The sequence below is a fragment of the Thamnophis sirtalis genome, unplaced genomic scaffold, assembly GCF_051295495.1.
Source record: "Thamnophis sirtalis isolate CommonGarterSnake01/CBP01778 unplaced genomic scaffold, rThaSir2_p1.2 scaffold_4, whole genome shotgun sequence".
In the NCBI taxonomy this organism is placed as follows: domain Eukaryota; kingdom Metazoa; phylum Chordata; class Lepidosauria; order Squamata; family Natricidae; genus Thamnophis; species Thamnophis sirtalis.
The window spans coordinates 22,141,252-22,157,597 of NW_028261384.1; the positions used below are offsets into that span (position 1 = coordinate 22,141,252).

Here is a 16,346-nt window from a genome sequence, read left to right on the forward strand (position 1 = left end):
AAATAATATAAAATCATTGCAAATCAGAAGCCCAGCCCACTCTGTTTTTTGAAATCGAAGAGCCAAGCCTACTTTTAATACCGCACGACTGCCCGAATTAATCCTAGTTCTTTTTCGACATGCTGCTTATTAAAATATTTTGCATTGCAACGCCCCTGGCACTTGTCCATTTGATATGTTGACCGGGGATCATGGGAAGTGCATTCTGTCTCACGCAGCCTCTGGCTTGCCATTCGTTTGGCGAAGTCACTGAAACAGAAGATAACAATAAATGTCAGCTAGGAAATCCGCAAAAAAACAAACAAACCCCAAACCCCTGCGTGAGCGTGCAAGTAAAGGCGAGAGGGAGATGATTGACAGCTCAAACAGTCGGTTAGGGAAGAAAGGAAACATGATGGAGCCAGACAGTCCCGAAGGCGGCGGACCCTCGCCTGGGTAGAATCCAAAAACAACCAATCAACGGCGGGGAAGAACTCCGGCGCGAGAGAAATGGGAAGGTCTAGCCTACCACGCGCGTTGTTTACTACAGGAGAAAGCTCCTAGCAACCGAAGAACTAACGTCCTCATGGCAACCAGCGGCGCTAGCTCTGCAACAGAAAAGAGCGGCGGACTAGGCCGTATCTTCCTAGATTCTAACAATTACGGAGCGAACCGACCATCCGCTCAGTCTGGTAAGCAGCTGCGAACAAGTGGGTGTATTTGTATATTCAACTTATGTTCAATATATATTCAACATAACACACTTTTTGGTCTGCATTTTTCTTTTCTTGTTTATAGCATCTTTCTGCGAAGACTCTGGAATGGTCATAAGCCATGGGAGTAGCCTTGACTAGAGCAGCTCAGTGGACGGCGGCTGGAACTGGAACGGGGACCTTAGAAATTACTCCCCTGAACGAATCTCTTTTGAATGAAATTATCAAGTTCACAGAAACGTTTAGTAGCAAGCATCTCCAGGAAGCAGCTTTTGTCTTTAAAGAACCACTTGAATGGCAAACAAAACTAGAACCATCTGCATTTGAGGCAGGCTATGATGTCAGGTAAGTCTGTGGCCAGCTCACTCTTCCCAGAATGTACAGTATAAGAACAAAATAAGTCTTCAAGATGCCTATGAATTATTTTTTTATGGGTGCAGATTTTGTTTTCCCCATTTCCTAATGGAAATATTAGGATGTGATTTGGATCTTTTTGTCCTGTGATGTCTTATCACTTTTGCATCTGCAAATCTTCAGATTAGCAACCCTTTTTATTGGTCAAGATAATTTGAAGGAATGTAAGGAACATAATCATAATAATAGAGTTCAAGAAAGAGGCAGTTTGATATAGTGACTAAAATGTTGAGCTAGAAATCAGGAAACTGTGAGTTCTAGTTGTCCTATAGGCATGAAAGCTGATTGGATGGCTTTGGGCCAATCATGCCCTTTTAGTCTAACCCATCTAACAGGAGATGGAAAGAGACAGAAGATAGAAACATTAATTATGAATGCTACAGCTAGTCCTAATGTTACAATGGAAATTAAAGTTAGGATTGCCATCGATAAGCAATTCATATAGTGTCACATCACATGACTGTGTTGCTTAGTAATGGTAATACTGACAATCTCCATTGCATTATAACCCCAGGAGCATCCAAGTCAAATGGGAAGAGGTAAGGAGTGTGTGGCTGCCATGGATGGACCTTGGGAAGGTAACAGCAACAGACAAGTACAGGGAATTGTGTGTGTTTGTGGGAGGGGAGAATTTTGCAACAGAGGATAAGATCCCTGGGATCTCCTACTCCAAAGTGGAAGAAAAAGCAGCAGGGACAACTTGTGATCTTCCCTTCAGTTTTCTACTGACTTTGCTTGTGAGAAGATTTACTTTAGAATGAATGAGCTAGAAGGAACCTTGGAAGTCTTCCAGTCCACCCCCTTGCTCAATCAACCTATATTATTTCAAATAAGTGATTGTCTAGACTCTTCTTAAAAGCATCCAGAGATGGAGCGCCCATGATTTCTGGAGGCAAGCTGTTCACTGTTAATTGCTCTCACTAATAGGAAGTTTCTCCTTAATTCCAGGTTGCTTCTCTCTTTGATTAAGGGTAGTTTCCAATCATTGTCCTCTGGTGCATTGGAGAATAATTTGACCCTCTCTTCTTTGTGGCAGCCCCTCAAGTACTGGAACACTGCTATCACGTCCCCCCCTAATTGTTCTTTTCTTTAGACTAGCCAAACCCAAATGCAGGCCTTCTTCAGACCTTCAATCATCTTAGTTGCTCTTCTCTGAACTTTTTCCAAAGTCTCAACATCTTTTTTGTAGTATGGTGACCAAAATTGGTTGCAGTCTTACTAGGGTTTTATAAAACAGTACTAATACTTAATGTGATCTTGTTTCTATGACTCTGTTTATACAACCTAGGATTGTATTATCTTTCTTGGCTGCTGCTGCACAATTGGGGCTTATATTCAAGTGATCATTCACTAAGACTCCAAGGTCCCCCTCACAGTTATTGTTTTTGAGCCAGGTTTCGCCTAATGTGTACTTAAGTTTTTGATTTTTCCTGCCTAAATGTAAAACTTTGCTTTTCTCCACGTTGAGATTCATTTTGTTCAAATTTGTCAAGATCTTTTTGGATCTTGAGCTTGTCTTCTGGGGTGTTAGCTATTCCTGCCAGTTTAGTGTCCTCTGCAAAGCAGGTAGGGAAGGTCGCAAATAGCAATCACATGACCACAATGCATTGCAATGTTATAATCACAAGGTGAGCCCAGGCATTCCTCATTGCAAACATGATTGAAGACATACTATGATGTAATTTGTGGACCAATCACAAGACCCCTCATTTAACATCATAGTGATTTTGAATTCTTGCTGAACAAATGGCCATAAGTCAAGGACTACCTCTAAAAATAAAATGAGATAAAAAATTTTAAAAGAAATAAAATTTAACTTTGGCTAGATGTGCTTATGATGCATTTGTGTGTTCCAAGTATACAGTATATATTGAAGAGTTCCTAAATTAAAAGAGACTTATTGCCTACAATGAACTGTCATAAAAATTGCTAAGAAATGTAGATCAAGGATCATGAGAATTATCCAAAATTCTGAAAAACGCAGCATTAGAAAAGCTGATCCACTATATTCTTTTTGAAAAACCAATAAAGGCTATGCAATTTCTAGTTCAGTATAAGAATTAATGGGATATCCAATGTTTTGTTTAATGAAGTTCACAATATTTCCTGTTTAGAAATAATCATCATTCAAGGCTATTGACACTGACAATAATAAAAAATACAGAAATGCAAAGTACAAAAAAGATAGCAAATTGAGGCAAGTTATGTTTTGTTATTGTTGTTATTAGTTGCAAAGTCATGTCTGATCCATCATGACTCCATGGACAAGCTTCCTCTCGGCCTCCCTGTCCTCTACCATCCCCTGGAGTCCATTTAAGTAGTGACCTCAAATTAGATTTTATTCTAGCCTGATGAAATTGATCCCTCAGGAATATAGCTTCTGTATTTTGTTCCAGCTGTAGTTTCCAGGTTGTATTTTGGAGAAAATATTTTGACTTCAAACATGTATATTCCAATAAGTAAATAAGTACTCAGGATTTTTTTTGTGAAGGAATATTTGGATTGAGAATGTAAGGGCAAGTGTCAACCAATTTAGAATGTACTCTAAGGAAATGGAGTATGTAAAATAAAAATGTTCAGATGTTGAATGCTGGTTTAATTTGCTACAAAAATATCCCTTATTCTATTAATGTAATTCAAGCTATTAAAAGACAGCTCACAATATTTAATAAATTAATTTTGGTAAATTAATAAAAGAATTAACATTCAAACCTAACACTATTTTATTATAAGGCAAGATCCTACTGCTAGATGGATTAAAATCAGTTTGAGAAAATGATTTGCAAATGGTCATTGAGAAAGAGGATTGGGTTTATATTTCAGTTTCCAAGACTTGGGTTTCACATCCTCTGCCCAAATTAGAAAAAAATTACATCAAAAAAGTATAGGGTATATGACTGATAAAACTGACTAAAAAATTGGAATAACTGCAGTGAAAAAGAAGCTATGTTTATTTATTAAGAATCACTGGATTTTAAATTATTACTTTATTCTTTCAGTGAAAAAACTGTTCAGTCTCACGAAAAAGACAAAAATGGACAGCCACTTCTCCTCCTTAAAGGATCAACAATTAGCGTTCGGAGTTTTGGACAGCTGTCTTATTTACTCTCTGTTGCTGGGAAAAAAAGACTGAAAGAAGCACAGGCATGTCTTGAAGGTATTCTGTACACTCTTTCTCTGAAAACCTGGATATTTCTGAATTACTTGATAATTACATTGTTTGGCCTTGTTCTATTTCAATAATTAGTTCAGAAGGAGAATTCGTTGCTACTCAAACCTAGGAGAGATAATTTATCATGATTCAATATCAGAAATAAGCTAAATAATGCTAAAATTAGATGTTTTACAATTAATGGGATAATGTTTCATTCAAATTCATATTTATTTGTAATTAACCAAGATCTTCAATAACTCAATCTGAGTTCTTTATGTAATGTGAATTACTTATAGCCAATAGAGATCCTATTGTGAAAATTCTTGGCCCTGGATATGGAACAATTGAAGGAGAGGATTTGTCCATGCTTCGTTTACTAGACAAAATTAAAAAGGAGGATGCATCAGATAATGAAATTAAAATGAAAATTTCCCTACTTCTTCAGCAATTGGATATGCAGTTGCTTAACAGCTCGCTGAAACAGATATCACAGTGAGTCTATTTCAGATAGTATTTGTTTATTTAAAGTGGGCAAATCTTATACTTTTACATTTTTAAAAATAAGATTTATTTTTGCATTTATTAACTGAAAATTCAAATAATTCCCAATAATTTGAAAAGGAAAAATAATAGAAAGTAATTTTGAATCTGGAGCTTCTGTAGTTTACTCTTCAAATATTGTCACATACAGGCTTTCATCTGAGAATAAATTAAGAACAAACATATAAAGATTTCTGCCTTGCCCCTTTGCCTTCCTCACAAGTAATTTGGAGACATTGGGTGCTATCATAGACAAGTAGTCAGAGGAAAAATGGAAGGTTGTCAGAAAACAGAAAGCATTTTCCCACAAATGTTCTATGTTAATCTGAAGTCTAGACCTAATTTTTGGTAGTTTCCTGTTCGCCCAACAGCCCTGCCACACTCTTTCCCAAACCAAGACATCCAGTGTTATGTATGAGAATTTCTGCCTTAAAGCTCATTAGCCAAGCAGTTAATTGTGTTTCTGTGGATTATAGAATTGCTTTAAAAAGGAAACCCAACATATTCTTTGATTGAATCTTTAAATATTGTTAGAATGTAATTAATTTATTCTAATTACAGAGAAGTGAGATTAACACCAACTGCTGTGAAAAATGAAGTAGAATTGCTTAAGCATTTCTCTGGGCCAATGGAAGATGCAGTCCTTGAATCACTAGACTATATATCAGGTTCAAATTGTGTTTTTTTTATTCTTATCATTTTAAAAAATGTATATTAAATACAGAATAGAAGATAGGCTCACAGACATTTTGGGTTCATGATGATAATGGAGAATTTGATAAATTGACAGGAGTTTCAACATTAAACTGACCATGCTGGGGAAGAGGGAAGTTACCAATATTTATTTATTTATATTTTTCAACCCACTTCCACAGACTGTAACAGGGAAAATAGCTACCTACACAGTTCTGATCTTTGTAGGCTATAGAGATATTATGACATCTGTATATATTTTTTTCCAAGGCTTTCTTTGCTATCCTACAATTGCTAGTCTATGGCATATTTTTTGATTGCATGGTTCCTTTATTCTTTTTTTTAACAATTTTTATTTGTTTTTGAACAAGGACAAACAAACATAAAAATAAAAAACCATCTTCCATTACAAATTGTAGAAAGTGTGTCAATTGGTTACAGTATTTCCATGCATCTCTTCCATAGTCATCACCTGCTTTTCATATTAAATAACATATTTTAAATTCACCTATGTTCATGTATATCACAATTATTATATTTCAACCTTAATTTGACTATAATTGTTCTTACATCCTTTTATATATAATATTCAAAATCTAAAATAGGATTATATAATAACATTCCATTAAATCATCCTAAGATCATCCAATCACAATACATCTTTATAACATATTCTAGATAAAACTTTTAAACTTCATCTCATAATCTCCATGTGTTGTTTATATAAAATTTCATATTATCAAACTAATATATCTATATGTATTGTTATCATTATTAATCATTATTTAATTATAGCTATTGTTGCTTCATTTTATACATACTACTAGTAAACTAAATTTAGCTTAATTTTTTATTATACATTTTCATTGCATTGACCTGTATCTTTCCAGTAATAATATGGTCTTATATCTCTTGCCATTTGTAGTATTAATGTTCTAGTTACTTTCTTAATAAATCTTGTATAAATTTCTCTTGGCAACATGTTATTCCTTTGGTATCTCATAAAAGCTTGAAACCCAACATCTTTCCATCAACCTATCTTTGGTTATCGCTAGTGCTTCTGTCAAGATTTCTCTCCTTATCTCTGTCAATTTTTCTCTCTTTTCTTCTTCTGTGCTTTGAAGTCTGGGGTAGAGTTCCAATCCATCTATCTCCCCTTTCCATATTCTGCTCTTGCCATTACCAACCACGCTCACTTTATTATCAATATCCACAGTTTTCTTATTTCTTTGCTCATTTTTTCTTCCATCTTTTGAACTCTGTCCTCTACTTTCTTCATTTGATAAACATCCTTAGTTTTCTACCAGATTTTTCTGTTTTGTATTCCATATTCTCTAATCTCTTTTCAATTCTCCCTGTCACAACTAATAGATTTTGAATTTCAAACATAATAATTTGCAATGTTACAGTTTCTTTTTCCTGCTGAGCCATTCTTTCAATTTTGCAGACACTGCCACTATAGAGTTCAAGGCTATTTTAATAAACTTCAAACAGGTTCATTTATTATCTTTCAAGTCAAAATGTTATCTTCCCTCCAATAGCCAGTGATAGAACTTCTAAAAGGCACCTGTATAAACAACTTGTGCTCTCCCTACTATCACTGTCAGTAAACAAACTGAAAGAACCTTGAATCTCAAGTGATCAAAGAGAAAGAAGAAAAACAATGTATCCAGCGTCTAAATGGCAGTGTAACTGTTTTTCCTCCTGTTGTTACAACCCTCTTTATAATCCTTCTTGTTATCTTCTTTATATTCCAAGTTTAAGAAAGAAAGAAAAACCTTAAATGGAGATCAGAAACAATCCAATCAATCAAATCAAGCATTATAAAAAAGGAGAATTTTAATCCATAGGTGTAAGCAAAAATGAAAAAAGAAAAAAATTAATCCGTTCAGTTTAAAAAATAGGGAGCCCCTGCAAAAGTTCCATCCATGAAAAAAAAATTAGAAACTGGATAACACACTAAGTTCAATGCAGATCAATCTCACTGCCTACAGTCTTCTGTCTTCAATCTTAACTTAATTTTTTTTTGGGGGGTGGTAGTCTCTTCCTCTAATAATAAAATTTCCTCACCAATTCAACACACTTTCTCTTTCCACTTTCTTCCCATTCCGGAGCTGTCCCAATTTCAGCAGCTTCATTAGCTGTGTTTCTGTCGCTGGAAAAAAAGGGCTATTCCTGGATATTTCAGGGACTTTGCAGTGTCCCTGAGATCAGCAAGAGATGCCCTTCTCAATCACCTCTCTGCAGAATGGTTTAGGTCCAAATGGACCATCCAGCGGCAGAAATTCGACTGCGATCTCAGAGCACCAAGATCGCACGTCGTGCCATCATTACATCAGCTCTCCTCAGGTTCCTTTATTCTTGATAGTTGAACCTAAAAGGCAGAAATTGTCAACAATTCCAATATTTTCACAACCAATTCTAAGACTGGTTGTTATATCTGTTATCATTTATATCTGTTTATAGCCCCGCATCTCACATTTGATGTGGCATAATTAAAATAAAACTATTAAAATATGGTTATGATGCCTGCAATTTGGCAGTTCGAATCTCACTAGGCTCAACCTTCCATCCTTCTGAGGTGAGTAAAATGAGGACCCAGATTGTTGGGGACAATATCCTGACTCTGTAAACTGCTTAGAAAAGCTGTAAAGCATTATGAAGCAGTCTGTAAGTCTATGTTTTATTTGCTGTTACTATAATCCATAATATAAACTAGAAAATTTTACAGATAATGTAGCCATTTAATGAGCTCTATAGTTCCATGGATCCCTTGACCTAAAGACTTCACCCAGTATCTTTTATATGGTTAATGTTAAATAGGAGCGCACAGAATACCAAGCCTGGTGGCGTGGCACATAGTAGGGAAGAGGGAATAATCTCTCATTGCCAATAAATATTGACCTCAAAGGAAGAGAACCAGCATAATACGGTGCTGCCCACTTCCAGCTCCCAAGGCTGCTCAAGATAGATACCATGATTGATATATCAAAAGCTGCTGAGAGGTCATCCTTGAGATAGATGCATGACCTCTATCTTGTTCTCACTAGAGGTCATCAAAAATACAATTGATATTGTCTCTGGCCTATGCTAAGATCTGAATTGAAAGGGCTGAAATAATTTACTTCATACAGAATTCTATGAAACTTTTGTGCCACTATCTTCTCAGCAACTTTCCCTAAAATTAGAACATTGGATACTGGACGAAGGTTGTTCAGTATGGTGAAATCTATTTGTGGCTTCTTGAGGAGAGTGTGAGCTAACTCCTCTTTGAAGGTTGGAGAAACAACTCCCTGTCTTAAAGAAGAATCTACAATCTCCAACCACAATTCATTAGCTTAGCAGTCTTATCTATTCAGGAAGTATATAAATCTAATGAGCTCACGATAAATGTAAATCTAATAAATAATTAGTTCTCCCTTTTTTATTTGTAAACTTGGACTCATTTTTTTCATTGTCTTGCTTAAAATCCTTGAAAAGAACTTGCAGATTCATTATATTTTCAGTTATCAATACGGTCTCATCAGCTTAGCACAGTTTATTAAATGTTTCTTCCCTCAGTATTAAAACCACCCTCATATCTTTCTAACACAGCTCCCTAATATGGTGCCAGACATAAAGAAAGCCCTGGAATACCAACTGCATTATTCAGCAGCCATTTCAGGTTATAATAAAAATAACTTTATGACCACTACCCTCATTTATGACTTTTGCAACATCTCTCAGGCACATGACCACCATACAGTCAGTATGCACTGTTTTGTGCCTGATATATTGTTTTTTCTTGTGATCCCCTCTTTGCGGAATAGAGAGATTAACACAATGGGAAATACACCAGCCTTGTTGAGTAGAGTGTGCTCACGGCTGCTGGTACCAGCACTTGATTTCATTGTGCATTCCCCATTGTGTGCCTGCTTAATCTCTTGTAATCTCTTCCTCTCCAATGAATCCAAATGGTACAATCATTATTTCCCTTCCTATTAATTATCCCAGCGCCAGAGTGAACATTCCAAAGGCTGGGGAAGTAGGCAAAAAGGAAAGTGCAATTGCATTTCCCCCTTAGTGACAATTTTGCTTAACGATGGAGTTGCTGGTCCCAATTATGGTCTCTAAGTGAGGGTTATCTGTAGATGCTTCATGTTCAGGCCTGGTATATTACCTATTTTACTTGATAGTGTTAATTTTTATTATGCATGGTCTCAAATAGTAGATGACCTTTTCACCACTTTTTTAATGTGTGCCAGTGTTAACTTTGGCAACTGCCTGGACAATTCACTGCAGTTCTTTTTGCAAGATTTCAGAAGTGGTTTGCCATTTCTTCCTTCATATGAGAAAGAGTGATTGGCCAAAGTCATCAAGTTGGCTTTGTGCCTAAGTTGGAACTGGAATTCATGGTCTTATAGTTTCTGCTGCCTTAACCACTATATCAAATTGGCTTTTTTAAAATTAATCTGCACTGACTGAATAGGCAATGTTTCATTTCCACTAACATCACAGTAAAAGTTTATATACTTTTTTTCCTCTGTCAGGTAAATTAAAGTGGACTAAAACATTGCACTTGTTTTTTCAGACTATGAATTCTTCAATGGATGTCGTGCCCCCCCTTGGAGACAAGTGCATGGGGAAATTTGTTATTTGTCAATTAAACCACGTGACACAGATGCTATGTTTGTTACTTGTAGCACAGCAGGAATATTCTTAAATGGAGTAAGTAATTAAAGCAAAGCTTTATGGTCTTTATTTTAGAGATTGTGTCTATGATCTAAATAAATGTTTGTTTGCTTACTGATTAAAACTGTTGTGCTACTTGTAAGTCAGTAATATATGTAAATAGTTTTCTTTTAAGAAGATATTCAAATGTATAATTATCTTAGTTTTGAATTTTTGCACCCAAATAATTTTGTGGTGGTCCTGTGCACCTACATTCTATTCCTGCTGTTCCTTTATATACTGATTTATGCTATGCTTATTTTAATTATGAATTAGAATATAAATTGTTTTCTTTTATTGTAGGACTTGTGATTGTGAATTGGATCACCATTATGCATATAGAGAAATAACACAAGACATTTTTAAAATAATGTGCTATAATGCTGCTGAGAGAAATAAGGATTATAATTATAGTATTGAAATGGAAGAAAATAAATAATATTGAAATCAATGTGATTCATTCATTTTAATTTTAAGAGATGTTTCAAAATAGAATGGATTGAACCAACTTAAATCATGCCAGAGGTGAAGATTGCAATATGTAAACCCCCTGGAAATAAGTTCCATTAAATTCAGTGTGACTTACCTAGAAATGGGTATAAGCTATTATACTCTGTGTTTCTGAGAAATGTGTGAAACAGTTCAAAATTATATAAAACTTGGTTTTCTTATAGGGAAGAAGCAATGAGAGAGATGAAATTGATTATGAGAGGAAGAGTGACATATATAAAGATCTTGTCACATTTTTAAGAGAACGATCAGCAGCATTTGTAAGCAATATGGTTAAACAGGTATGCATTTTTTGTTATTATACTTCTAGTTCTCATCTATACTATGAACAGCTTGAAAGCTTGCATATCTTGAGTTATTTTCTATGTGATTTTGTATCTTATTTTAGTTCAGTCTGTTTATGCAATATACGGGCACACATACTGTACAATAACACATTGGATAACTTCACACATATTAAGTCACAGTCTGGCCTTTTGGTTTATTATGTTGTGTTCATGTTGGATTAAATGCAGGGTAATTCAGGTTCAATGGAATTCCCAGAGTGACTTTAGATCAATGACTCTCTCACACCTCATATAAGGTTGTGGGAAAAATATATGTAGAGAGAATAGAATAGAATAGAATAACAGAGTTGGAAGGAACCTTGGAGGTCTTCTAGACTAACCCCCTGCTCAGCAGGAAACCCTGTATCATTTCAGACAAATGGGTGTCCAATCTCTTCTTTAAAACTTTCAGTATTGGAGAATTACAAGTTCTAGAGGCAAGTTGTTCCACTGGTTAATTGTTCTGTCAGGATATTTCTTCTTAGTTCTAGGTAGCTTCTCTCCTGGATTAGTTTCCACTCATTGTTTCTTGTCCTACCCTCAGCTGCTTTGGAGAATAACTTGACTCCCTCTTCTTGTGGCAGCCCCTGAGATATTGGAACACTGCTATCATGTCTCCCCTAGTCCTTCTTTTCATTAAGCTAGACATACCCAATTCCAGCAACCGTTTTTTATATGTTTTAGCCTCCAGTACCCTTATCATCTTTGTTGCTCTTTTCTGCACTCTTTCTACAGTATCATCATCTTTTCTATATCATAGTGATCAAAACTGGATTTAGTATTCCAAATGTGGCCTTACCAAGGGATGATAAAGTAATATTAACACACTTCATGTGATCTTGATTCTATCCCTCTATTAATGCAACTTACAACTGTATTGACTTTTTTGGTAGCTGCTGCACACTGCTGGCTCATATGTTCACTATGATTCCAAGATCTCTCTTATTGAGTGTGATACCACCTATAGAACTGTACCTGTGCATTTGGTTTTTCTTGCCTAAATTAGAACCTTACTTTTTTCACCATTGAATTTTATTTTTTTAGAGAGTGCTCAATGTTCAGGTTTGTCAAGATCCTTCTGAATCTTAAGCCTATCTTCTGGAGTGTTGGCTATTCCTGACAGCTTGGTGTCATCTGCAAATTTAATGAGTTTCTTATCTATCCCCTCATCCAAATCATTGATGAAGATGTTGAAGAGTACTGGGCCTAAAACAAAGCCTTGGGGTACTCCACTGCATACTTCCCTGCATGTAGATCAGCTCTGTTGTGAAGACTACTTGTTGGGTGCAGTTGGTCAGCCAGTTACGAATCCATCTGGTGATGAAGCTATTTAACCCACATTTTAATGTTATCAAGTCGTAGATTGTGGTCTACTTTGTCAAATGTCTTGCTGGAATCCAAGTAAATTATATCCACAGCATTTCTCTGGTCCACTAATTTTATCACCTTGTCAAAGGATGCAATACGTTTTGTCTGACATGATCTGTGTTTGACACACCCATGTTGGCTTTTGCTTATGAATTCGTTTGCCCCTTGGTGCTCATTGATTCATTGCTTGATAATCTTTTTCAGAATCTTCCCAGGTATTGAGATCAGGTTGATAGGACTGTAGTTTCCTGGATCTATTTTTTTCCTTTTTTGAAGATGGGAATTACATCAGCTCTTTTCCAGTCCTCTTGTAGTTCCCTGGTGCTCCAGGATCATTATGTGTATTGAATTCAGTACCCCCCAAATGGCATGTAAATTGAATAAAGTATTGTTAAACAACTATAGCTCAATGCAACATATAAGTCCACCAATAGGTTCTTTGACTAAGTACTTTTGGTGATTTACAGTATATATGAAAATAAATTGTAATTATATCAGGTACATAGCCCAGCCAGCAGTGTGCAGCAGCTGCCAGAAAAAGCCAACACAGTTCTACGCTGCATAAATAGAGGGATAGAATCAAGATCACGTGAAGTGTTAATACCACTTTATAAGTCCTTGGTAAGGTCACACTTGGAATACGGCATTCAGTTCTGGTCATCACAATGTAGAAAAGATGTGGAGACTGGAAAGAGTACAGAGAAGAGCAACAAAGATGATTAGGGGACTGGAGACTAAAACATATGAAGAACGGTTGCAGGAACTGGGTATGTCTAGTTTAATAGAAAGAAGGACTAGGGGAGGCATGATAGCAGTCTTCCAATATCTCAGGGGTTGCCACGAAAAAGAGGGAGTCAAACTATTCTCCAAGGCACCTGAGGGTAGAATAAGAAGCAATGTGTGGAAACTAATCAAGGAGAGAAGCAACTTAGAACTGAGGAGAAATTTGACAGTTAGAACAATTAACCAGTGGAACGACTTGCCTCCAGAACTTGTGATTCTTCAATACTGAAAGTTTTTAAGAAGAGATTAAGACCCATTTGTCTGAAATGGTATAGGGTTTCCTGCTGAGCAGGGGGTTGGACTAGAAGACCTCCAAGGTCCCTTCCAACTCTGCTATTGTATTGTATTGTATAATTGTTAGATCTGGCTGATATTTAAATTCTGCCAAAGAAGTATACTTTTTTAATGCTCCGAGTCGTTGTTATATTATAGACTGCCTTATTTGTGCTTTCCTAAACATGAGCAAAGTGGTCAAAAATTATATTTCAACATTTATTTAGATGATCTAATGCTGAACTAAGTCACTTAGAAGTGAGAATAGAGCAGATAATATAAGAGATAAGAAAAGCTTTATAGAAAATTGGAATTGATGATGAAAAGGATTGGTAAATACAATCCTCATTTCATTGTCAAAAGCCAAATGTAACAAAATATTTTGAATGAAGTTATTAGGAATCAGTTTTTCAATATTTTATCTATAATATTTTTTTCATTTGTCTATGAACCATAGAATATATCTATGGCTGGCTCAGGAATTTATCTCTGTCTGGAATTTTGCCAGTAAATTTATTTCCTAGATCCTTAACACACTTATTTGGAAGCTGTTTTGATTTTAATGGAACTTCTTTCCAAGCTTAGGACTGCAGCAGTTGGCAAAAAGTCTCTGCTCATCTTTCTACACATGTTTTTCCTTTAAGCAGTAGTATAATTTTAAAGCAGGAAAATATCATATTTTAACAAAAAAGGTCAACTGTCTTTGACAATGCTTTAAATAATCAGAACCATTCCTCTTTCTAACTTCATCTCTTATTATTTGAATAAAAAAAATATTCATTATTTTCCAGTGTTCTTTGATTTCAACATTAGAGGTACTTCAAACTAACACAGCATAAATGACTGTTACAGTGTTGCAAGTCCAGGATTTAAATATTGCTGGCAAATCAAGATTTCAAGATTTAATGAATATGTATGCTGCCCAATCCCGAAGGACTCCGGGCGGCTTACATAAAAACAGTTTTAAAAATACTAAAAAAATTTTTTAAAAAACAAAGACAAGCAATAATATTTTTAATTAAAAAATAGCAGTTATAATGGTATTTATGGCAAACCATTTTCTCCATATTTTTATATGTTGCATTTTCATAGGAACATTCATTGCAAGTAAGCTAAAATGGTTGGGTTTTGAGATAAGGGAATAAAATGCTAATGCTCATAATCCATAGAGAAATAATGACATCAATAAATAAAAATCTAAAATAAACCTGCACACTGACTGGAAGGCTACAATTTATTCAAAGAGAACTGACTCAACTAAAAGGGAAAGGGTGTCTCATAGAGCATGGAAATCCTGTCAAAAGTGTTTGGATAACAATAAGAAAAACAAAATACAGTAGTAAGGATTTGTTGTAGACCTCCTGAACAAGCAGAAAGTAGGGATGAGGTGTGTTGTGTCAAACGACTAAACATTTAAAGGAGCTTATAATTGTGACAATGGGAGATTTAAACTTCCCTGGCATCTGTTAGAAATGTAACTCTGCCAAAAGTGAGAAGTCCAACATATTTCTGTCCTTTCTTGCTGACAACTTCATTTGTTAGAAGAAGGTGGAAGGAACAAGGATTTACTGTCCTGAATCTAATTTTTATTAATAGATAGAATTTTTTTGAATAACTGAGGAATCTGGGGTTACTTTGATTTCATGATAGCAAGGGGAGGAAGAAGAGTCTGACATGTATGCTGGGCTTCAAAATAATAAAATTAAACAGATAAACAATAAATTAAAAAATATGATAGGCCAGTTTCGATGTCTTTATATCGAGAAAAAGAAATCTATTAGGGAGGGATGGGAAATCCTCTAAAACATGATATTGCAGCATAGGTATATCTGCAAACAATTCTTATTTGAAAGAAAAATGGAAGATACCTATTGGGACCATTTTGAATATACATAGTACTTTCTAAATTGATGCAAAGAAATAGACTTGCATAGCCAATGGCTATGTTTATTCAAGGGGATGTTTATTCAACAAAAATCACAAAGCAGTTGTCAGATTCAGTGGGGACTGAATAAAAAATGTAAAGTGAAGAAATGCCCCAAAGAACTCAGAAAACATTTTCAGGAACATCAGAAAGAAATGATTGGTAACAGGTGATGACAAGAAGGAAGCATTCCTAACTTGTCTTTTATGTCTGCTCTAAGAAGGGAAACAAATCTTAGTTGGTCTCATTTCCATTAGAGGAACTCAGGCTAATCAAGGAAAAGGTAAAATTCCCCCTAGATAATTCAATGAATTTATGTCTCCAGGGTCAAATGAATTGCATCCTATCATAGAGAAAGAACTAGGAGAAGGGGTTTCAAAAGGAATAATTTTATTTTTTGGAGTCCTGGAAAAACCTAGAAGACTGAAGGAGAATAAATGTTAACCCTGTTTTCAGAAAAAGGAAAGCAGGGTTTTTTCAGCTCGATAACTGCAATATTTTATTAGTGTCAAGGGGGGATGATATCAGATTTGCAGATAACATAGTATTAAAAAGTATAACTACTCATTTGGAAGAGAAAATAAAGATTCAAAGAAATGAGCTGGGACAATGAAATGAATATGAAATTCAGTAGGGATAAATGTAATGCCTTTCATCTGGGGTGAAAAAATGAATGATAGAAATATAGAATGGCAAGAGATCTCACTTGGTAGTCGTACATGTGAAAAGGATCTGGGTATTCTAATAGATGTATTAAATATGAGCTAAAAGATTATGAACTGAAAAGTAGGTAATGTTCTGAGATTTATTGACAGGAAAATATTTAAATGGAGACTGAACAATCATTGTTTAAAATCAGATTATGCACCAAATTCGGAGTTTGCTTAGACAACCTCAGGAATTCTTTCCAGCTTTATGATTTTATAAGTATGTTCGCCACCTTGGGGAGGGAGGGAAGG

The 16,346-nt window shown here is 35.3% G+C and overlaps 1 protein-coding gene across 3 annotated transcripts in view; it reads left to right on the forward strand.

The window, feature by feature from the left end:
- The first annotated feature begins 449 nt into the window (after nucleotides 1–449).
- Nucleotides 450–16,346, forward strand: part of ODAD2 (outer dynein arm docking complex subunit 2) — an 80,560-nt gene continuing 64,663 nt past the window's right edge. For 2 of the 3 annotated variants that reach the window (XM_087712587.1, XM_087712590.1), the window contains exons 1-7: nucleotides 450–671; nucleotides 778–1,037; nucleotides 4,106–4,263; nucleotides 4,557–4,752; nucleotides 5,362–5,468; nucleotides 10,064–10,200; nucleotides 10,878–10,994. In XM_087712587.1, the coding sequence (XP_087568713.1) occupies nucleotides 814–1,037; nucleotides 4,106–4,263; nucleotides 4,557–4,752; nucleotides 5,362–5,468; nucleotides 10,064–10,200; nucleotides 10,878–10,994 (939 nt within the window). In that variant the 5' untranslated portion in view covers nucleotides 450–671; nucleotides 778–813. The remainder of the gene's footprint in view (nucleotides 672–777; nucleotides 1,038–4,105; nucleotides 4,264–4,556; nucleotides 4,753–5,361; nucleotides 5,469–10,063; nucleotides 10,201–10,877; nucleotides 10,995–16,346) is intronic. The other variant, XM_087712588.1, reaches the window with a different exon arrangement.